Below are 24,676 nucleotides of genomic sequence, written 5' to 3' on the forward strand. Positions count from 1 at the left end.
CTGCAAATATTTAGAAGCAACAGTGACCACGGCATGTTTGATGAAACTCTTAGAATATTCCACAGTAATCACAGCGTTGGAAGTTTAGAGTCAGTGCTCAGACCACAGGCATGATAAGTGGGAGTAAAAAGACTTTGGTCCTTCTTTACCTCGTGACATACAAATCTGCTTTGCATAGATTTGAAAATGTCAGCTGAATCAAATGCTGTCCAAAGCTGTTGCTGCGCTGTCCGATCCCAATTTCTGCAACTTTCAGGGAAGTGGAGGGAAGGATCGGGGTGTGGATCCTGTCCGACACTTCTGGTTAACTTTGAATGCCACGAAGGCAGGATTGTCTGAGTGTTTGCACAGTTTTCCCCATCTCAACAAATGTTGCTGTTGTCCCTGCTCAAACAACAATCTTATTTCCCTGTGGTATGATCATAAAAGCCAGTTCATGGTTTCTACTAGGTGGTTTTGGATCCTGAGTGTGGTCAGGCGATGCAAATATACCTTCCAATGAGCCTTAGTCACATGCACCCTTACAGGGACGGCTGCTTTTTGGGTTCTCCAAGTCGATGGAAGGTCATAGAGAGGAGAGGCCATATCTGCCAAGGTTTGGCAAGACTTCTGTCTCCCTCTCCTGGTCATTGTTACTAGTGCTGTCCTCTGATCTTTTCTGCTGTTTTTCTCTACACAGATGTTCTGGATTACTAGCGGGGACTCCAGACACTCCTGCAAGCCATCTCCACTAACCCTGGGTCTAGTCAAGACTGTTTTCCAATCACTCACCCGCCAGTACATCAGACTAATGCCAAGTAGTATTGGACCCACACCTGTTAAGATATTTCTCTGGTCTCTAGTTATTGATACTAGTTGTCTTCTTCTTCCTTTTCCAGGCTCTACAACCCCCTTGGATAACCTTCAATCTTTTGGACAGCACTGACCACGACAATACTAAATTCTGAATTTCACCAACCTGCTTTGTTCATCAGGCAGCTTTCCACACCTTCCACCATGATAGTAAGGTGAGAGTATTTGATCATGATAGGGTTGTGCTGCAAAGGTAGAGTGGTAGATCGGATGATCATGCCCTGCCCGCGGTCTCAAATGTCTCAAAGTGTCCTTGGATGAGTCACTGAAACCCACATTGCTCCTGGTGGCTATAGGCTGGCTCCAGAGTTCGGCCGCGGAGCCACTATCAGTTTGTGAATGTGTGTGAATGGGTGAATGAGACAGAGACTGCAAAGTGCTTTGGGTCTTCTAAGATAGTAAAGAGCTATGTAAGTACACGCAATATACCATCTTAAGGGCAGGTGTCTCCAAAGGTATGTATACATTAGTCAAATGTGGCGCAAGTCCTCACAGTTGGAAGCAAAATTTGTGAATCTTACTCCAGGCTTTTTCTTTCTCAGCTGACAAGCTCTCAAGACTAGGTCTCACTTGAGATATCCTAGCCCTACTCATGATTGATTATCTGGTTCAGGTGTGTCCAGCCAATTAGGACATGTCAGAGCAGGAGATGTTGGAAAACATGCAGGAATGTGGCCCTCGAGGCCTGGAGTTGTATATCTCTGCTCTAGTCTTTAGAAAAGTGAGAGTACTGGACCCTTATTGACCACTCGTAAAAGCTGAATTCACCAGGTGTGCAGGTGATATATAAGTGTCCGAACACAAACTAAACTCTGATAGAGTAAGTTCATCACTTCTAATAGTCAAACTGCACTATTAGGAGCATGCACTTATCATGCCCCATGTGCAATGTGCGAGATTTGTAAGAATTGAAAAATCTGTGACACATCTGTGTCTCACCTACCTCAACCCTTGAATGTTTACGATGGCCTGTCGATGCCTGTAAAACAAATGTGCATGAACACGAGCGGTCTACAATCTTGATATTTACCCTGGGCCACCTGCGTGACCAACACTGTGCAATATTACCAAATCTTATCCACCTGTAAGGGCAGTTGTGACTAAGGCTTTAAAGACTGACATCCACCGCAGTGCCAACAAACTAGGAAGGGTTATGGAAGAAAATGATGTCACTTCTACATGTTTTCCTTTTGAGATGCATAAAGACAAGGAAATAATGCTACATTGTAAATTCAGCACTGCCTAAAGTCTGATAGTCGTCATGGAGATCACGCCAGTGGCCTGACTGCTCCAAATCTAAGCAGAAAGAGATGCCACACCAGTAAAGTCAAAACCAAAACATTTGACTTGAGCTTACAGGAAAGTTAATTCCAGTTCAAAAGTTCAAACCCATTAGTGGCATCTCCAAGCTCAATATGGAGGCTTCCTGAAAGGGCCTCACATGGCCCCTGCGGATACTTAGAAAACATGAACTGGCCCAGAAGGAAAGTCACACTTTTGGCAACAAAGCTTGCTTTGGACGTAATCATCCTTTGATTTTTTACAAGCCATAGTTTTGGCCACCAAATAGGCTGCACACTTACCAGAATTACAGGATAAATTCCATTGATTCTTCACCTACGGACTATGAAAATGTTGAGAAATTCACAATCAAAGCAAAGCCACTAAAAACCCACGGAAAGATTTATCTGAATTAAGTCTGTACCAGAGGTAAATTCCTTAAATGTTTCTCTTACTCTTGTATGCTAGTCGCTACATGATCAGGTGCAGGTTCTCTTCCTTGTGAGGGGGATAAGGGAAATATTTAAGGATAACTTCTGGAAAATACTGAGTACCCTGGGGAGTGATACCTCCTCTGGATTGGATGACATTCTTTTGGGTTCCTCAACTACAGTTGCAAGTCTTCTTGCAGTAAGGGCTGCGACATCTCCCAGCTCCTGTGTTTCAGCACGGGCTGTTGCTTTAGAGTCACTAGTATGATGTAGACCACCAGGAATCCCAGCACCATTAGCACACCAATGAAAGAGCCCACCACCGGGGCGTAGGAGTACCTGCTGGGCTTTGGAGGAGCAGGTGGGTGGGCGGGAGTAGGGGCCAAAGTGGTTGGTTGTGACAAAAGAAGGTCCTGGACGTTCAGGAGGGACCCGTTGTTAGGCAGGGGGCGGATGGACAAAATGTGGCACATCAGAGGGTACAGGTCAACAGAACGCATTGAAGTCTTGACATAGTTCTGCTGGAAGTCTGGTCCACGAGCCACAAAAATGGGCTGCATGTTGCGTAAGGTGTTGTCATAGCCGTGGTTTCCCACTGAGGAAAAGACAAAAACATCTTGTATAAGGAGATGTAGGATTCGTGGTGTCTGTGTTATTGATCTCCACTCAGTGTAATGATTGTATGACGTGTCTGATGTGATAAAATATTTATTTTTGCAGATGATACCATACTATATTGTTATGGGGAAAAACCTAGATCAGATTCCCTATGACGTTAACAAAGAACTATATCATCTAAAAATTTGGTTTGATACCAACAGATTATCTCTAAATTAAAAAAAAAAAACGAAATACATCCTATTTAGTAATCGACAAATGAAAAATCAAAGTTGGTTTATGGCCCGGGTAACAGGAAATGATGTCATTCTGGGGGCAGTTTGTGAAACTGGGTCGCAGATCTTCGAGACGCGGTAAGGGACGCGGTATGGGATGCAGTACTGGATGCAGTATCAGACACCATTTTAGTTGCAGTAACGGATGCGGAACCGGTTTGGAGTACCGATCTGCGTGCCGAGGGTTGAGCACCTCTAATCTGTGGCCCGGTACCAAGCAACCCTCTGACCGATACCAGTGTGCGGCTCAGAGGTTGGGGAACCCTACTACTGGACTGAACCATTAGATTCTTCAGGGTTCAGTCCAAGAGATAATATACACACAGAAGCTTTTATTTGGAAAAAAAATGCTGACTTCTAATTTAAGAACAAGATTTCCAAGATCAAAATACGTAGAAACTAAACTGTCTTTCAAAAAAGAACCATGTCTGTGCTCCCTTTTGTTCAGGGACAGAAATAAACCGCCTGTGAAGTTAATAATAGAGTAGATCAGAGCTGTCCCTTGACATGTAGAATTTATATATAGATGTCTGTATGAGGTCTGAGAACGTACTCATGAAGCGTTCTGTCCTGTTTTGCATGATGGTCCAGCCCTCCTTGGCCTCCAGCAGGATGGGCATGATCCGGTCGTTGTGCCGGTAATGCAAGCGCTCGGGGATGTGCTCCTTCCTGTACGCCATCATGTTGGGGTTTGCATCTGCAAGCAAACTGTAGACCTCTTCAAGCTTCCCTAGAAACGCAGATGAAGACGTTAGATTCCCTACATGCACACAGCAGACCTGGAGGGCAAGGTCCAGATGGTTTTCATAATTCTTCTTTATTATTTTGGGGATATCCTGGAAATTTTGAAATTATTATTATGGGATGGACACAGGACCTACTGCTTGGCGATTTTCACATTTTTGCACAATATGGTAAAAGTTTTGTTCACGAAATCTTACACACGCCACACAGTTAAGTCTACACCTTTGACCTTTGACCTCGAGGGGAGGGCGCCATCTTGAATTTTTCTTTTTTTTTTTAATCACCTTAAGTGGCTGCTATAAATGTAAACTCCTCCTAAGGGTTTCAATCTCTTGCCTCTTAAGTTCTCTAGCATCATTGGGAAGCTACTTGGGAACAAATTTAGGGTCTTTAAAGGTTGTTGATTTTTTACAGCATTAGCATCACACGTTAGCAAAAGTGGCAAACTCACATTTTTTTACTGGAATATTGCGAAAATTTAACTACAAGTATCCCTGGCTAAAGGTAAAGCCACTATTTTGAAAAAAGTGTCATATGGTTAACAAAACCTTCAATTTCTAAAGAAATTCATAAATTTACTTTTGAAGAATCTTTTAAAAATCGCATAGACCTGTTCGTAACCTCCTGGCGACCAAAAAATGTAATGGTTGCTATGGAGGTAAAACTAATAGAAAAGACACTATTTAGAAAGAAGTGTCATATGGTAAACAAAACTTTCCGTTTCTAAGGAAATTTAAAAAATTACTTATGCAGATTCCTCTAATAATTACATAGATTTGTTTACGACCTCCAAGCGACCCAAAAATGTAATGGTTGCTATGGAGATAAAACTAATAGAAAAGCCACTATTTAGAAAAAGTGTCATATGGTAAACAAAACCTTCCATTTCTAAGGAAATTTAAATAATTACTTTTGCAGATTCTTCTAATAATTACATAGAACTGTTTGTAACCTCCAAGCGACCAATAAATGTAATGGTTGCTATGGGAATAAAACTGATATAAAAGCCATAATTTCGATAAGTGTCATACAACGGGCCATACACCATTACCAGCAGATTCAAAGGTTTTTACCTTCTTTGGGCAGAATTCCCACCACTGGACTCTTGTCCACCAAGCTGTACGTATCTCTTTCCACGTACTCGTCCAGTTCTATGATCTTCTCCGGGTACAGTTGTGCCATCCCATGGTCACTCGTTACTATGAGATTCACTTTCTCATACAACCCCGACCTCTTGAGCTCATTCAAAAGGAAGCCGAGTTTCTCATCAATCCCTGCGATGACCGCATCCATCAAGGGACTCTGAGGACCCAAGCTGTGCCCACTCTCATCCGGCTCCTCCCAGTACAGAACCCCAAAATCGACGGCATCCTCCTCGGGAGCGGAAAACCACTCAATGATCTTCTCCACTCGGGTTTCAAAGGAGACTGAGGCGTTGTACTCCAGGTACTGACTGGGGTACACGCCGTGGATCTTCACGTCTGACCCTGGCCACATCGCCGCCCCACTCCGGCCTCCAGCTTTCTGGACCGACACCCAGAGCGGCACAGCCCCCTCCCACCACCTGGAGTCGTAGACGCTGTCCGTCTCCATGGAGAAAGACTGGTTCAGGACGGGGTCGTACATCTCGTTGGCCACGATGCCGTGGGTCTCGGCGTACAGCCCCGTCACCAGAGTCAAGTGGTTGGGAAGGGTTTTGGTGATGTAGATGTTCTCCACGTTCTCCACCTTCACTCCCTCGTCCATGATGCTGCGGAAGTTAGGCGTTGGGACGCGGTCGATGTAGTCCCAGCGGAAGCCGTCGAAGGACACGAGCAGCAGTTTGGGCCGACCCTCTGAACGGGGCTCGTGATGGATCTGACCGGACACCAGAGGCAAAAGGGAGGCCCACAGGCAGAGGAGAGGACTGCAGCCTCTCCGGCGTATCGTCATCATGGCGGCACGACGAATGACCCAACCTGTAAAATACAGATTTACAAAAATGTTTCAAAAGTATTAAAACACTAACATATTTCTACACTGTAAAAAAATGAAACATTGGGTCAAGTGATAAAAGTTCTGTAATTTATATCAAATGAAACTCAACCATCAAATCAAAAACATAATTTGACACAAACTAATGATTTTTTTTACTTTTGTTAGTTGATCCAATGTTTCATTTTTTTAGTGTACCAGATTCAGAAAAGCAAAATGAAATCACAATTTGTCAATGAGATAAAGAAATACTGCAGATTTGTAACAATAATAATTGACTCTTGTGCTTAAAAAAAAAAAGAAAAAAACAATTTCTTGCAAATAGTTAAAATTATGAGAAGTCAAGCCTTTGGTAAAAATTTAAAAAGTAGAGACAATTAAAGACCAATTAAAGGACAAACATTAACATAAATAAATCCAAACTTCATAACTAAAATTACACATATTTCCGATGAAAATTAGGTTTTTGGTGTTTTGAACTAGGACTGCCATGATTAGCCGACTAATTTATGACTAATAACCAACATTAGTCTTCTACTATTTTAACAGTCGATCAGTCGTTAGTATTATATAGAGTCAGACTGTAGTGTATATAGAGCCCAGCCCTTGTGTAAACAGAGAGCTCTCGGCAACAAGGAAAGGAAGGGGGCGGGGTTTCCCCAGGCTAACAGTCACAACTCAGATGTGAATTTTCAATGAACTCCTGCCGCTCTGCAGAAAATATGTTCTATAAAACAGTTTTTTGTCATTTTGGCTAAAAAGAGCGTAATCATAATTTAAAAATAAAACACTGGAAATGCTTTGAAAATAGATAAAAAGATGATTAAACAGAGCAGAATTTTCTCAAAATTCAAGTAACTATTTTGTTATGAATATAATAATAATAAAGTATGCATTTGTGTGTGCATAAATAAACATATAATCTATTAAATGCATGAAGCATTTGTCACTTTAAACCCCAGTGATGTCACTGCATGATTCTTAATGGTCCTATAAGTCAAAAATAACAATGACAACAATAGTTTAATGTAATAATTGATTGAATATATTTAGATATTTATGCTAGACTAGAAGACCCGCGTGCATCATCAGAATATCTGTGCGGAACCAGCTTACTGTGTCGCCTTTGTGCTGCAGCGCGGCCTGCAGCTGGAGGTCCGGTCCAAACCCAGCAGAGGTTCTGCAGGAGCTCGGAGAGGGAGCGCTGTCACCGAGCGTCGCCTCCTTATCGGATCCCGCAGCGGCTCGACGCTCGCGCTGCACGCGCAGATAAGGAGGAAGAAGCCCCGCCTACGAACCGCAGTTGTTTACTGTCATCGGCCCGATCGGCGGATCACGCGCACGCGGCAGACTGACCGGCGTCTGCTGGCTGCAGGTGCATGCTTTCACCCCCCACACGGAGCTGCGCGGCTCGGCTGCGCAGACCGGAGCCTCGATGACGTCATGTGGGAGAGGAGAGATTACAAGCATCAATTGTAACTTAAACTCCAAATTAATTATTTACTACTTTTTTAAGCTTCAACCATGTAAAAAATAAAGCAAAAATCAAACGAATAAAAATGAATTTAAACACAATTGTTGCAGAAAAAATGACACAAATCTCCACAAGGGGGCAGTCACCTCCAATCTAACAAAGACCCCAGAAGTCTTTTGTCTGCTGGAATTGGGATAAATGCAAAATGTCAATTCTGAGCTGAAAGATTCTCAACATCCTCACCATCTTCACCATCTTCATCAGATCCTCATTTTTTAAAATTTGATCTATTAAACAAACCAAGCATCCAAATCACTTTAAAAACAAACAGAAAAGCCTCAAAAATGCAATAAATAAACCGCGTTGCTTAATTCCAGGTACAACTTAGAAATAAGACACAATATTCCGTGTCTGGGTTATTCTAAACAATATACTTTTGCTGTTGCAGAAATGCATATACATGAAAAAACCCTAAAAATTGTTTTTAATAAATTTGCACCCCATTTGCTTGAGCAAATTTGTTTTAAATTTTTAATTAAAAAATACCTAAATTTGAGCTAACTTAAATTAAACATTTTTGCAAAATAAGAAAATAATAATTTGCAGTGTAAAAGCGATGTTTTTTACTAATTTTATTTGTTGCCAATTATTTGAAAAAAATTTTATTTTTCTTTTTTAATAAAAAAAATACTGTAAAGACTTATATTAAAACTTATACTTATTTTATATAAAAACCTTTTACAAAAACTATAAATTAAGCTTGTACACATACTTTGTTCATGTTAGTAAATGTGTTGACTATTTCCCTAATTAATATTTTGATTACTATATTTATCTGATTTGGGTACATTTTACCCTTTTTTTTTTTTACAAATTGTGTACTTTACTTTTAGTTTTAGGGTGCAATTCATCCACAATAATAAAGCAAATATACTATCTAACATTTATAAGCATTTTTTAAACTATTAAACCGTCTTGTGATTGCACTTTTTTGTTATTTGTTTTGGTTTTAATCACAATAAAAATACTAGAAACAGTAAATCTGAGTGTCTAGATGCTAACGATTTTATTTATCAGATTCATCCTCAAGATTTGAATTAATTTATCCTGTGGGATATGAATAAAGTTAATTCAAGATGAATTCACTATTAGGTTTGGATCTAAGCATTTTAAACATGATGGATACAAACCAGGAGCTTAGTTTAATCCTTTGAGCTGTTCCAACAACTGGAAGGCAAATCACACAATTAAAAATAATTTAAATTAAAAAAAAATATTATTAGTCTTCTTTCCATTGATTTCCAGCAGGAATTTTGCTCTAATCTTAATCACTTAAACTCATAAATATGTTTTTCTTTCACAACTTTATGGACAGTTCTGAGATTATTGGATTTTTTTTATTAAAGGTATATATATTTTTAGTAATTTTAAGTTTTAAGAAATACATATGGACCAGAATTTAGCCCCTTTGAAGTACTTCATTTATGACTCAATAATGTAGAACCACTTTAAAAACATAATTCAGGAAACTGTTTCCATAACAATTAATAAAGCTTAACATCTGCTCAATATTGAGGAGCTCATCATGGAGCTGAACGCTCTATTACTGTAATAATGTATGACATGTATGTACTATTTTAATAACTTCTTTAGGTCTACAACTGTCATACTTTTGCATTTTATTTTGTGTATTTTATTTTTCAAAATCTGCTTTAAACCTTTTCTAGTTCTCTGACTTTCTTGTTTTGACTTTTCCTGATAATCTGGCTTTTAAATAGACAAAGTGTGCACGTGTGTTTTACAGGGTCGTGTTTCAAACGTGCACATGTCCCTAACTCCTAAGATCTCAAGAAAACACTCAGAAAAATGTACAAACCAGAGGACAAAGTGATAAAACCGATAAGTGACGCCTCAGCACGGCTGCAAAGACATCACTGTGGTCTGTGATGATGCAGAAACTGACCAAAACCCACAAATATACATTTTTAACGTATTTTACTCTTTATTTATTACTAATTTCTGCTCAATTTTTATAAATAAAAACATTGTAAAAGAGTTTATCAATGAAATATTGTAAATGCAGACACTCACATATAGTTTATTCATAGATAATTTCAATTTTCAGTCAATTTTAACTTGTGATTTGAACTAAAACAGTTGAAAATTAATACTTAACATTTCATTCTTTTATTTTAAAACATAATCTACATTATTTATAACTCAAAATACAGTGAAAAGAACTTAAGACTACATGTGTTGGCATTTTGGTGAGTTTTCAAGTATCTTGGCGAGGGTCAAATTCTCGCTTACATGAAAAAGTCTGTTATTTTTTTTAGCTGAGTCAGCATAATTTTTAGTTCCGAATTTTTGTTGCCTTTATTCCCAAAACTCTCAAATTGTTTCATTTTGTTAAGCTTGAGCCTAAGAACCCTCACTTGGAATTATTACAACATTCCGATAAAAAATGTGTGAGCTAGCTATGAACGCTACCAACTAGCCACGCCCACGCCATTCCAAATCTACCGTTTTTAATTGCAACATTTTGTCCACAGTAGCTTCCCATTGAAGCTCGAGAAGTTATGAGATGATCAATGAAAATCTCAAAGACGAGTTTTCATTTGTAGCTGGTATTAAAAAATGTTTTTTTAATTCCAAGATGGCGGCCTCCTCCTAAGGTCAAAGGTCAACAAATCTTCTGTAATGGCTGTAGACTCAAACTGGGGGCAATTCTGTGAAATTTTTATCTTTTTTAAATCGGTTGAAAAAAATTTCCCATTTACTAAATTGTGGGAAAACATAAAAATCGTTCAATCTTAAACTTTTGTCAAAAACGTCCGTAAGTTGTGTGGCCATCCCATAATATTTTCAAAACTTCTTTTGGATATTTGCGACATGTTTGTGGATTTTGAAAATTTTTTTTGGCCCCAATAATTAATTTTTGCACCTTTTTTCTTTTTTTAGGATGTCATAGCGTGATGTCATCGCTTTTGGGGGAGGGGCTTGTTCACTATGCCCCAAATTCATTTTTAACACCTACTAATTAGGTAGTTTCTTGATTTTAAAACATATATAGTGTATCTATATTAATTTGTATTTTTTAATAGAAATTCTCTGTTTTTGTCTAGTATAATTAAAGAGCCCATATCATGATCCTTCTGCCACCGTTCCATTGAACATACATAGAGTTAAGTGGCTGTATTTGACTTATGCAGTGTTGATTATTAATTATGGTCAAATCCTTCGTATCTGTGGCTTTTATTTTCTCTGATAAAACTCCAATTAATTTATTAATTTTATAAAATAACCACAACACAGTTTTTAAGATAAACTTTTTAATAATAATAATAATACACTTATTCTCCCAAACTTTTCTCCCTTCTGTGGAGATGTAAAAAAATATGTGCATTTTTCAGAATAAAAGCCTCATGACTTCCCTTATTGTGTAAAAAGTGACATTTAAATCAACTATTATAAAAAATCAGGATCTGATGATCTCCAACAAAAACAAGTTAATCGGATTATTCTGATTAACTTATAAGTATTATTTAGAGTTGTTTTGAATGTGACACAAATATGTTTTAGGCAAAAGATTTTGTAGACAGAGACAATAGAGATCGATCAAAGTACTACACAAAATCCACATTTCCTGAATGCAGATGTTGGAGTTTTCATTGTGTGTTTTCAGCAGAAATTTCTCTCCGTTTTCTGTCCTCTCCGGCGGTGAATGGAGCCGCTCGTGTGGATTCTGGGTTGACTTCTAACGGTAAAATAAAGGGTTTTGTCCGTTTGGCCGGAAAGCTCCACCTATTGTTGGGTTTGTGTCCGTGTGCTTCTCTGTCTATTATCACCAAACCGGAGAGAGGACAGGTTGCTTTTGTTCTGCGCTGTTTTCACCATCAATGTGTTTGTGTGACATACGTTAGTGTGGAAAAACCCATCAAACGCTGGCGGTTCTGCTAAAGTTTCTGACTTAAACAAATGTTTAGGACAAAAAATAGTTTTTAACTCATTTTTATGAAGGTTTAATTCAAGAAAAATGTTGTAAAAAATAAAATACTAAACTAAAATAAAACACATTTTCATTTAATATATGTTTTTTTCACAAATTAACAAGTAAACACATTAATAAGGATGGGCTCGTTAACTTGCAAACATATTATTTATTTATTTATGAGTCCTTTTTACATTAAAATATATTGATTTAAATCAAATACGACTGATTTTCTGCTATTTTTTTGTAGGATTTTTTGTTAAAGTTCCTGTTAAAAACCTCGGTGGTTTCCAGATACTGGAAACAGGTTTTGGCCAAATGTCTTGAATGAGTTTCAAAGGACAGGCTGGTCAAAAAGACCTTTTAATAGTTGTTTCCAGGCCAGATCTGAACTGAAAAGACAGAAACTTGTGCTAAAACTCTGAGGGGTTGAACGAACAGAACAGTAGGGTATCATCGGCATAAAACTTTATAAACATTTACAAAACTGTTTATGACTTTGCCAGTTTTGTTCAAATAATTCATCGATATTATGCATAATATCCATCTATTTGGTGCAACCATTATTTTTTACAGATATTCTGTATTATATTACACACTAATTCCACAAACTGTACGAAAAACTCAATTTCGAGTAATAAATAATAAATAAATTAGTCTTTTTTTACCTCAAAAATGTAGATCAAACCAACTTTATGTTAAGATCAAACATGTAGATACAAAAACAAAGTAAAGAAAAAATGAAAACAATGTGAAAATGTCTTTAAAAGAAGCCAATTCGCAAAAAAATGTCACAATTATAGATCATAAATCTTATTAAGTTTGTTTTAAATCAAAAATGTCAAAGCTAAAACTTTTGAAACCTTCACGTTAAATCTAAGCTCATTGGGGGTGTCTGTGTTAAGTTTAAGTTCAGTGACGATTTAAGTCCAAGTTTGAACAATTTCTGATCTACTTTAAAAACCTTCACAGTATTTTTTTTTATTATGATTTTACCGTTTGTAGCCAAAACAAGTTTTAAAAAGGACATAGTTTCTGCAGTGCGTCAGGAATTCATTGTACTGTTAAACAGCCCTGAAACAATATTTTGATCCGTTCACGTATTTCTGAGTAACCCTCTAAAAACCTGCGCTCTGAGCTCTAGCCCCTCCCATACCCACAAAAACTTCTCACAAGCTGATGTCACAAAGTCAGAACAGCCCCTTTCAGGAAGAGTCTGTGCTGCCAGAACCGTCCCCCCAGGCTAACACAAGAACTCAATTTTACCGGTCAGCTAGCAGACTTGTGCACAGCTAGCTTGGCCGCTCAGCTAACTTTACTGAGCTGCACAGCTACCTCAGCTGCTAGCTTCGCCGCTCCGTTAGCAGTGCTCAATGCTAGCTTTGCTGCTCATTTGGCTGTACCTAGCTGCTAGCTTCGCCTTTCAGCTAGCGGTACTAAGCAGCTCAGCTAGCTCAGCAGCTAACATTGCAGTTTAGTTAGCAGTGCTCAGCTGCTAGCTTCTCCACTCAGCTAGCATTCCTCAGTCACTAAGCTTTGCCACTCAGCTAAAGGTGCTAAACTGCTAAGCTAGCTCAGCCGCTAGCTTCGCCGCTCAGCTAGCATTGCTCAGTCACTAAGCTTCACCACTCAACTAGAGGTACTAAGTCACTCAGCTAGCTCAACTGCTAGCTTGGCAGCTCAGGTAGCATTGCTCAGTCACTAAGCTTCACTGTTCCAACTAGCGGTGCTCAGCTAGCTCTGCCATTAGTTTTGCCACTCTGCAAGTAGTGCTCAGTCACTAAGCTTTGTTGGTCAGCCGCTGACTTTGCTCTTCAGCTGCTAGCTTCGCCGCTCAGCTAGCTCAGCGATTAGCCCGGCCATTGCTACAACCAGTGTAGCGATGGCTAGTAAGGACAGATACACGGGATGCACATCCATCTTTGCAAAAGTTCAGATGTTCGATTTTGTGGGCGAAACACAAACTCGCTGCCGAGGCCGACTTTAGCATGATGTCATGCAATGGACGGCTCCCACAAGGAGTGAGAGGCGGAGCCTCAGCGATCAAAGCATCTTACATCTGAGTAGCAAAAAAGACCTCATAAAAATAACTCATATTTCATAAATAATTTGTTCTTTAGTGTTCCAAAGGTAATATATGATCATATATGTGGATAGAGTTTACTCTGAAAGACTTAGGAAAAACATACAAGTACAACCTTTTATTGAAGTGAGTCGTTAAATAAATAACATCTTGGAGCAAAGGCGTTAGTCTTAACTCTTCATGAGAGTATTTATTCCTGTTTATCTAAGGAAATGCAGCATCTTCTTTTTCTTCTTCTAGGGGTCAGCACAGCGAATCCGCGTCCTCCATCTAACACCAGCTACCTTCATGTCTTCATTCATCCATGAACCTCCTCTTTGGTCTTCCATAGACACACATGCAGCTTCTAGGACACAATTACCACAGAATGATCTTGAACTGACTCCCACATTGAGAGGATGTGGCCTTATCTTGACACACACTACTCCCACATCCAATGACCTTGCCTTTTGTATTGTTTCATTTATCTTCATATTTTTTCTTCTGCAATCTTTCTCTTTGGTTGTGTGCAGAAACGCGGCAGCTTTTCTGGAGCTATGGCCGAGATTTTACCACACTGTGTGTTTTTTTTCTGCTCCTTTTGTATTTTCTCTACAAGGTCCTTTCTTTCTCCTCCTCATCCTACAATACCCACATCCACCGAGAGCAGGCCGGCCTCCTATTGGCCCGTCTCCGCTTTCCCTCTCAGCCTTCACCGTCTAGTGGGATCTGCGCACAAAGGGCGCGCATCCAATCACGCAGAGGCTCCGGTAAATCCCCTCCAATGCCGCCCGGCCCTGTATTTACATGGAGACCGCTTGAGCCAATGGAGAGTCGGCAGCGCGCAGGATTTTGACCCCTCCAGCCAATGGCAGTGGAAGGCACAGAGTTTTTGGGGAGTGCATATAGTCAACATATTATCAGAGGTTGCCCAGATATTGTTCCAGTATTTGGTGGTTCTTCAGATTCAGCCCCGCGCGCCTCCCGGCTTCGACCGTTTTCGTTTTAGGTGGAGACACTTTGACGCGTAAAATGCCGAAGAGAAAGGTGAGTTCTGTTCCCGCCGCGCTGCTCGCTCGCCCTCTCTCCCTCTCCTTCCCTCTCCGCCTCTGCGCTTCAGTTTTCTGCCCGTCTCGCACTCGAGGAAAAATAGCGGTGCGCGATTTTTCAGCGCCGTCGAGGCAGGTGAGGAAGGAGACGCCAAAGTTTGAGGGGAGCCCGCGTTTTTACGCGCAGCCCTGGACCAAGACAGCCCGCGCGCCGGGTTTTCAGTTGATTGCCATGTTAATTTCGGAGCTCGTGCGCGTTGAATTGGGCACTTCCCTATCCATGAGTGCGCACTGGTGAATGTCAGACCGACTGGATGCACGGATGGACGCGTCAATCCTAATGGAGACGTGCCAAATTCCCATTTCCTCCCTTTTTCAGTTTTATTTCAAAACATTTTTATTGAGAATTATACAGGTAGTTAAAAATTTAAGGTGGAAAAAATCACATTTTGACCAAAAATGCCTGAATCCAGATGAAAAAAGAGGGGTTAAGCAGAGGCCGTGACACTGTTCAAACAGCTCCAGCGCCTTCTCCAAACGCATGAACGGACGCAGGTTTTTCTGTCACCTAAAATCTGCTTTTGTCTGCGCACATTCTCCTTTGAGGACACAGAATGGGGGGCCTCCAGGGGCGGAGGTCGCCCACATCCAGTAGATGTGATTGCCAACCTACAGGCTATACCAACATATTCTTTTTTCCCTCCTCCGTGGTGGTGGGGGCGGGCTCTCTTGTCCACCATCCATACCTGCGGATTGAGGATTATTCGACGGGAAACCAAAATTAAAGCTTAGTTTTTGTGTTTTCAAGGAGAAAATCTTGGAAACTACAGAATCTTACATTATTATAAATACGTATGCCTCGAATGGAGTAAAAATGTCAAAATATATTAATTAATCTTTAATAACATCATAAATATGACCTCATTTTTACAATTTATTTTGTATTAAAGCTCCAGTAATTCGAGTTAGACTCCTAAAACATTAATGCAAGGACTTTTTAAAAATAAAATTATGATGTTATTGTTAATTAAATGTAAATTTAAGGTAAAAAAATAGTTTACTAATACAAAAATATTGATGAAAGTTCTGCAAAATGGGTTGAAAATCTGCAGCTTTTTCATGTTTAGTTTACTACACTGTAAAAAGTAAAACGTTGGATCAGTTAATAAAATCGTTAGATTTTGTAAACTTTACATTTTTGAAATGATAGTTTACTTAAATTAAGAAAATGGTTTGATACAAACTAATATTTTTAATTGTAGCAAATTACAGAGCTTTTGTAAATTGATCCAACATTTCATTTTTTGCAGTGCAGTGATTTAAATTTTGTTGAGTAACTTGCCTTTGTGTAAAAAAAAAAACTGTATTTTTTTAGACTTTTCATGTATATTTTATATTTTATTAGTTTAGTAAACTACTATTTACTAAACCAATACTTCATGATTTTGTCTAATTATTGACTCTAAAATTAATCTCTATTTATTTGAATATATATTTTTTTGTAATACAAATAAACCAACATTTTTTATTGTTTTTCCCATCATATTTACATAGGCAAAATTGTTCTTTTTTATATATATTTAGTCAATAAAGTGGGTTTTAAGGTAACCAGCTGCCCTGTATATACTGTAAAAAGTGAAACATTGAACCAGTTAAAAAATGTCTGTAATTTGTCACATTTAAAATGTTAGTTTTCTTTAAAATTTAAATTATGAGTTGATGGTTCACTAAACTTAAAAAAAAGAATATATTTAAGTGTAACAAATTATAATGCTTTTGTTAATCGATCCAACGTTTCACTTTTTACAGTGTAAGAAATAATTTCCAATAAAATTGTTGATTATTAAAGTAGTATTATAAACATTATTAAGCAATAAACAAATTTGTGGCCCAATGGATTTATTTAAATACATGTCAGTTTGGCAAAAACACCATTTACTACTTTAAAAATTAATTTGTTCTTAGTTTTATTTTGAATTATGTACAAAAAATGATGAATTATGATTTAAAACTGAATCATAATGGATCTGAAAGCCTATCATCTTTTGCATTTTTTATCATGGCTTTTGGTTTTTGGTTGGGCTTCTGTAGTTTTCAAAAGTCTAATAACTTTTCGAAAAATCTTCTTACACTGTAAAAAGTGAAACGTTGGATCAATTAAAAGTTCTTCAATTTGTTCAATTAAAAATATTCATCAAAGTACATTTTCAAGCTGAGTAAACCATCAACTTAAATTTTTATTTTGATAAAAACTAATACATTTATATGTAAGAAATTACAAGATCACTGTAAAAAGTGAAACGCTGCATCAATTAACAAAAGCTCTATAATTTCGTACATTTTAACCTTTTTTTAATCAAATTACATTTTTTTAGCTGAGTAAAGCATCAACTCAAAATTTTAATTCGATAAAAAACTAATAATTTTAAATCTAACAGATTACAGAAACACCATAAGAAGTGAAACAGATCCATTTACCAAAGCTCTATTTATCAAATTGAAATTTTAAATTGATAAAAAGTAATAGTTTTAAATTTAGTTACAACATTTTTGTTAATTGATCCGATGTTTCATTTTTTCATTTGATATCGTGACCAAAAGACTTTTTCCTGGAACTTTTCTAAATATTAATGGACCAGCTTGAAATCCTCAGTATTGTGCGATAAATTGGCTCCATGTCGACAGAGAACTGCATCATCAGCATAGAGTGAATCTCGCCCAAACGTCCCACAGAGACAGTTGAACTTTGACTAGATGTCACAGCAGTTTCCTCATATCTCTTTGATTTACCGATGGTTTCTTCTCCTCCTGCAGTCCCCAGAAGCTCCAGAGGGCAAGGAAGCCTCTAAAGTCACGAAACAAGAGGTAAGTGTTTGTTGTGCGTTGGTGTTCAGGTGTGTTAGCGTGCTGTGAGTTGGCCGAGAGTGTGGGCGCTAGCGGAAGAGCAGGATTAGGACAATTGTAGCGTTCTGATGAGCTCACAAAGGTGAAACTTCTCTTTCTCTGTCACCATCTCTGTCTTTCCCATCATCCTTTGCTCCAACAGCCAACCAGAAGGTCAGAGAGATTGTCGGCGGTGAGTTGTGTTCTCTTCCTGTCCTCACTTCTGTTCTTCTTCTCTGTTCTATTAGCATCGTATTAATTTATCTTAGGATAAAACATCTAGATCTTCTGAAAAAATCAACACTTTGAGCATGCTCCTCTTAATGGGTCTGGCTTTATTTGCATGTTTTTGTTGTCTTTGTCGGTTCTCGCTGCGATTGAGCCGAGCTGCATGATTTGAAATGTGAAAATAAAATGGAAAAATCCAGTAATGTCACAAATCCTCCGTTGAGTTTAAAGTTGTTGTCAGATCGTGCAGCTCTGCCGTGCAGACCATTCATTTCTGTGTGTCTTTGCATGTTTCTGGTCTTTTAAATGTTTTCTGTTCTTTATAAAATGCATAATTTATTGAAATATAAGCAAAAAAAAGAATAATCCAGTAAAAAAAAGTTAAAACATGGTGCTGAGCATTCACTCTTTGGATTCTGAGCAGTCTGTTTATTTCACTTGCAATAAAACTAAGATGCCTGTTTTTTAGTTATTGTGGTCCAAATAAGAATTCAGACCACCTGAGGAAAATAAATAGTGATCCAGACCAACAATATTTGCAAAAGAAGTGGAAAGAGTTTAAGTCTTCCTGCTGACTTTTTAAGGATTTAGTGAAACATTGGATCAATTTAACAAAAAATCTGTAATTTATTACTTAAAAAACTATTATTTTTTATCAAATTAAAAATTTGAGTTGTAGGTTTACTCAACTTAAAAATTTAATATGATAAATATCTTTAACAAATTACAGAACTTTTGTTAATTGATGTAATGTTTCACTTTGTACAGTGTAGGTCAAATCGATATTCGTATCTCTAAAATAAACCTAGTTTTGATAGTCTAAACTTCTCATGTTTACATGAATTTCACTAGTGGGATTAGAAGCAAATAACATCAGGACAGAAATCAATTCTTTTGTTTTTAGCTCTGAAATTGATGTTAAATGTCTCTATTTGTTCCAACTACTTTGATATTTAGATGAACATTTAGTCCTGTTAACGGCTCAACATTTTCCAGGATGTTGTCGCCTTTTTTTAGCTTTGGACGGTGAATCCTTCCCATCATACAACTGTAATAGTGATTACACCGGACGTCAGATTCATGTTTGCCTCCTCTCTTTTGACACGAGTCAAATTTACTGCTTGACGTTTTGGCGCCCCGGCCGCGGAGTAAGTCCCAAACAGGTTTCTGGACTTCGTTTATTGCCACATCATTCATTTATTCGTGGCGGAGGTCATTAGCTCGCTACGCTGTCCACCAGGTGGCTCACTAGCGTAGTGGCTGCGATCATGCCAGATCCATGGGCTCTGTAACAAGATGGTGACTTCCAGGGTGTATCCCGGAGAGTCTCCGGCAACCCCGCGGCCCCAGCGGGTTAAGAGAAAACAGACAGAAGTCAGGACGAAAATCGAGCGGCCATGTTGGATGTATTATTCGGTCCTTTGATAGAAAACGCTCCTGATTGGTTGACACATGGCGTCAATTGCATCTGATGCCCAGATTGCGTCGCAAGACCTTGGATTGGGTCTGTACATTGGCTCAACGTTGAAACTCGACGCCCCTGCTGCGCCAATCGGGCCCGGCGTGAACGCGCCATAAGAGTTCTGTTTCAACCACTACGGTTTTTTTATTATGACATCATCAATTTCCTGGAAAATTAAATATTGATGGTTCAGTAATAAAAATAGGTTATTTCAAAGTATACTGATCAAATGCAATGCATTAAGGTCAATAGTTCCCAATATAGTGAGCATCAATGCCCATTGGTTTTTCGCAAAGGATTCTGGGAAATTGAAGATTCTGGCTGAATAAAAAATACTGCACTGAGCAGTGAAAGGATTCAGACGTAGCTTGTATTTGAGAGGCAGAGTGGGTGTGACATCCTCCATTGAAAATGGTTTTTAGCTTTTGCAATATGGACGCCGCCATGTTGGAGCTAGACGTTGTCAGCAAACAGTGATAGGTCCAAGTCAGTCTGAGTGAAGCTCGTTTCCTCTGAGAGGCACGGTCTGGAATGGTCTGGGCTACTCAAGTGAACATTACTACTCAAAGTTGCACCGTCGTGGTAGTGCGACTAAAGCTAAAGCTAGGCTATCGAGCTATTGTCTGTTTTCACTTAGCTTGTGATACTTCATACAGACATTGTGGGAGGCAAAGACAAAACTTTTAGCTTGGACTAAAGTTAAAGTCCCACACCTAGATGTGTGAAATTTGTTCTCTGTATTTGACCCCTCCCCTGGGGGAGGGGTGAGCTGCAGACACAGCTGCCCTCAGGAACCATTTGTCCGTTTAACCCCCCAATCCAACCCCTTAATGCTGAATCGAGGCATTGGGTTCCATTTTTAAAGTCTTTGGTATGACTCGGCTGGGGTTTGAACTCATGACCTTCCAGTCTTAGGTCGGACACTCTACCACAAGGCCACTGAGCTGATCTTGAGTTGTGAAAAGAGGCAAAGACAAAGGCGCCAGATGGTAAGAGTAAGATTGGATGTTTGAAAACATCGGTGATTTTTTTTTGTCGTCATGACAACAGTAGCTCCGCCCTAACTGGTCCATTTATTTATGGACCTACAACCAACGGGGCCCGAAAATGGGTCCATATTATTACAGAAACGCTCACAATATCGGACCGAACCGCTAAGTGGACACGAGGCGTATAGATTGGTACCACAGTCACCAATCAGGAGTGAGCTTGTTGGAAAGCCACACCCCCCACCACTCGAAAGCTTTCTGATTGGTCCGTTTATAACGGGTAACTTTCACGACAGGAAAAAACATTTTTTTTTAAAAGAGGAATATCAGGAACTTTTTACTAAAATGTATTAGAGCAAAAATGGTTATTCTGACAAACTTGACTGAGTTTTGCTGTTTATAGACGTCTATGGTATTTTAGCGTCCTGGAGCCAGCGGCCACTTCCTGTTTGAGGGCACTCGGTTCAGTTCTCATATGCAGTCCAAATTTTTTCCTTTTAATTTTGGACTCTTTTGAGTTATTTTTGGAGAAAAAAAATCACATGGTTCAGTTTGTGGTGTTATTTATGCTCATAGCTGGAAGCTAATGGAGCCTCTGCTCTGCACAATGTCTGCACAACACGCTGAATGGGAGCTGCTCTCATCATTGCAATGGGATTCGTAGTCTGTTCTCCTTCAGTGGATGCAGAAATGTTAATGTCAGAGATTTTCATCATTAAAACTGCATGATGCATGGAAGCAGTCATGGATGCATGCACTTTGTTTGTCTTTGTGTATTTCAGGCTGCTATTGTGTCTCATTTTTATTTATTTTTTATTTCTAGAAGCCTGCTCCACCCAAACCTGAAGCCAAACCCAAGAAGAACATCGTTAAGGTGAAGAAAATGAAGGAAAATGATCCAGTTGTAGACAGTTTTGCATTTTTAAGATTTTATTTTTATGGTTTGTGTACTGCAGAAGGTGGCAGATGAAAAGGGGGCGAAGCCAAAGAAAGGAGGCGCCAAGGGGAAGAAGGAGGACGGTCCCGCCCAGAACGGAGAGACCAAGACCAATGAGGTACGAGGAGGAGCAGAGAAGTGGAAAACAAATATTTGGTTAGATGATAACGATCTCCGTTTTTCTCAAATGTCTGTTCACACACCAACACTGCATTAATTACACATACGGTCTGACCCACTTACACGTGCACGCACACGGGCGCACACGCAGATCTACGTGTCTCGCCCGTCTGTCAGTGTGTCCTCCATCAGAAGCATGGCTCCTTCCCTGATGTCAGTGAGAGGGCAGAGTGAAACAGTCAGAGTTAACGGTATGAGCGGGCGTCCATCTCCCGGTTTGAGTGTGTTTGGAGAGTTTTTGGAGAGTTTTTCTCCACAGGAGGGGAGGTCAAAGGTAAGGATGTCTCGGTTGCTGTGCGGTGAGGAGGATCTTTCAAACAAGATTTTTGTTGGTGCTCAAAGTGCCAAGAATCAGCTTAAAAAAAGAAAAGTTTTACTCCTTTAATCAATTCATGCACACACAATGCACCTAAAAGAAGCTAAACTGACAATAATGGCACTAGAGCATCAACATAAATTTTGAAGTTTGTTCAAGAGTTTATTTTTATTCCATTTTATGTCATTTTTATTTGTTTATTTTATTGCTGAACTTTTGTGCAAAATTGTGTTTTCCTACTAAGAAACTTGAAAAAAATGTTTCTCATTTGTGACGATTCAGTTACTTTAAAAAATAAAGGCAGAGAAAAGTAAGTAATGACATTGTCAATTTTTAAATCACAATATACCACAAAGTATATTGTGATATGTATCGTTATTGTGATATATTTATATTCTGATTTACAATTTTTTCCATATCGCCCAGCACTATTTATTTTATACCTGAAACAATCATTCCTGACACAAAAGTTTAAACAAAATAAGGACAAAAAATGTATTTTTTTCCAAACAAAAAATTTTTATTTTTCATTTAAGAGATTTTATTACTGTATTAATACCAAATTAAAAGGGTGTTGTTGTTTTATGGAAAGACTACCTTTGATTCTCAGCTAAAATATGTTTTTGCCGTTAACTTTCATGCAAATTTAATACCTTAAATACAAATTTTTTATTCGTTTTTTACAATAATTCACATGTTTTAGCACCAAAAATTGAATTTAAATCAGGCAGTGTTGCCCGCTGTAATTTAGTTCATGTTTTTTAAAGAGCCACTTCGATAAAAATTGTGTATTTAACATGTTCTTGTGGCATTTTTCTGATGGTTGAAGGGATTTATAAAGAAAATTAAGATAAAAATGTTATTTCTTTGTATTTCTTTATTCAAATCGTTGCGAATCAGGAGCAGATGAAAAAAATGCAGTTTAAAAAAGGTTGCAGTTGTTATGTAGAAAATACGTTCAGTTGGCGATGGGAAGGGGGGCGGGGTTGCTCTTTGCTAACGGTCGTTCCAACAACTCAGACGCAAATTTCTACAAAATTTTAGACACCACGTCCAAGAAACATATACCGTTTAATTATTTTTGGCTAGTAACAGCATAACCATGATTAAAAGATCGCTCAAAACAGATTAAAACATGGTCAAAGTGGGTCTTCAATGGAGGATTTTAGTCCCAAAATTATTCACCAGATAATTTGAATTTATTTTTCTGTAATTTTTCCTCTTTTTAAACAAACGCTAAATAAAATTGATCATTTTGCTCATAGAAGATAAATAAAAAATATTGCTTTTCTTTTGTCTATCGATTTAAAATAAACTATTTCCGTAAATTACGTCTTTCCTGATTGTTTACCTTGTGAAATTAATGTTTTTTACTTTGTTTACTTTTAACTCTCTCCACCCACTGTAAAAAGTGAAACGTTGAATTTGCTAATTTGATGAAAACTATTTATCAAATTACAGAACTTTTGTTAATTGATCACAAGAGTTTATAAACACTTTGTGAAAGTTTAAACTATTCCAGCTTTGTGAAGCCTGCAAGCAGATTTAGATCCAGAAGTTTAGCATTTGATCTATTTTTAGAGTGTTATCAATCGTCTTTTAATTATAATAATGCAGTTTTTAGCCCATTTTTTTTTAAACTGTCTAGGACATAATTTATTCATGTTAGCTAGCTTACAGCCCTTCACAACCTGACATAACCACTGCAACAAAAATCGTCTGCAAGCAGATGCATCAGAAGGGGCGGAGCAGGGAGCTGGTGGCCCCGCCCATTGTATGTTCTACATCACAAATACAATCTGCATTTTTCCTGATTCACAACGATTTAAATAAAGACATACGTAGAAACGTAAATTAAACCAACATTTTCTTTGTTTATGTCTTCAATCATCAGAAAAATACCACAAGAACATCTTAAAAGCACAATTTTTGCTTAAAACTTTCTTGCTTTAAGTCCGACCGATTCTGGAATGGTGACTTTGTCGGTATTTGTTTGAAACGTTTCTACTTTTTCGTCTCTCAACAGGAAACTGAAGCAGCAGAGGAGGCCCCTGAAGAGAAGGCATAGACCACCCCACCCTCTGATTCCACGGCAGCAGAGCATCTTTTTTTACCGACGATTTTTGTACCATGCTAATTTTTTTTCTTTTCTAGTAGAAACGGACAACCAGCTTCTCTACGGCTTATCTATCTCTGATTTAGCCCCTCCCACTTTTCCTCGCTAGAATGAAGTGAATCCGACAACTGCAGATGTTCTTTTTGCCGGAAGGGGGTCATATAAGTGACTGTTAGACCTTTAAATTTGATCCGCCTTTGTTTGTGGTTGATAAAAGACGTTTTTGGCCTCTGTAAATGAGCGATGTTTCATTTTTCTCCCCCTTCCGTCGGTTCCGCGGTCGCAGCGCGGAACATCTGCAGCTTTTCCTGAACATTTTAGAATCGCCGTTTTCCCTCATAGCTCTGTTCGTATGTGTGCCGGAGTGAAGGTGTTGTCTGTGTTCCTCTTTCCTTTTCTGTTTTTATTTTTTCCTTCCCTAACGTCTTGTCCCGCAGCAGAGTGACATAGCAATAATGAGTGGTGCTTCTGTTCTAGACGGCTCTATTGGCTTTGGACCCTCTGGGCTTTTCTGAGTTTCATCCTGTTAGGAGAATATTTTGAAATAAAAGAAAAAAATGTCGATGTCACATGAGAGTCTTCTTGTTATTTTCGTCTGTCCGTACAAATAAAAAAAAGGCGAGATTTAGGATGAAGAAGCACAACGTGGCTGTTCTGTTTTTAAACACAAAGCTACCAGTGTGTCTATCTGTGTGTGGGGGGGTCGTCGGGGGCACACGGCTGTATTAAATACAACTGCTGTGTCAGGAAGTGAAAGGTCAGCGTTTGCCAGAGTGGAGGGAGTTCTGAAACTGTTTTCATAAGTGCAGGTTGA

At 38.6% G+C, this 24,676-nt stretch overlaps 2 protein-coding genes across 4 annotated transcripts; one reads left to right on the forward strand and one right to left on the reverse strand.

The window, feature by feature from the left end:
• Positions 1-1,000: 1,000 nt before the first annotated feature.
• Positions 1,001-7,427, reverse strand: enpp5 (ectonucleotide pyrophosphatase/phosphodiesterase 5). Its single transcript, XM_024290673.2, has 4 exons — positions 7,292-7,427; positions 5,275-6,159; positions 4,011-4,187; positions 1,001-3,159 (listed from the first exon to the last, which is right to left on the reverse strand). The coding sequence occupies exons 2-4, from the start codon at positions 6,134-6,136 to the stop codon at positions 2,741-2,743; spliced, it is 1,458 nt and encodes a 485-aa protein (XP_024146441.1). The 5' UTR covers positions 6,137-6,159; positions 7,292-7,427; the 3' UTR covers positions 1,001-2,740.
• A 7,135-nt stretch (positions 7,428-14,562) lies between these two features.
• Positions 14,563-24,431, forward strand: hmgn3 (high mobility group nucleosomal binding domain 3). Of its 3 annotated transcripts, XM_024291797.2 has the most exons (7): positions 14,568-14,749; positions 17,566-17,616; positions 17,798-17,827; positions 21,137-21,187; positions 21,270-21,368; positions 21,522-21,621; positions 23,773-24,431. In XM_024291797.2, exons 1-7 carry the CDS (start codon positions 14,735-14,737, stop codon positions 23,778-23,780), a joined length of 354 nt encoding a protein of 117 aa, XP_024147565.1. In that variant the 5' UTR covers positions 14,568-14,734; the 3' UTR covers positions 23,781-24,431. The 3 variants fall into 3 exon arrangements, with proteins under 3 accessions (XP_024147567.1, XP_024147565.1, XP_024147568.1); XM_024291799.2 differs by lacking the exon at positions 17,798-17,827 and having other exon boundaries at positions 14,563-14,749; XM_024291800.2 differs by lacking the exon at positions 21,522-21,621 and having other exon boundaries at positions 14,575-14,749.
• The last annotated feature ends 245 nt before the right edge of the window (positions 24,432-24,676 follow it).

This window comes from Oryzias melastigma, linkage group LG24 (genome assembly GCF_002922805.2).
Source record: "Oryzias melastigma strain HK-1 linkage group LG24, ASM292280v2, whole genome shotgun sequence".
Lineage (NCBI taxonomy): Eukaryota > Metazoa > Chordata > Actinopteri > Beloniformes > Adrianichthyidae > Oryzias > Oryzias melastigma.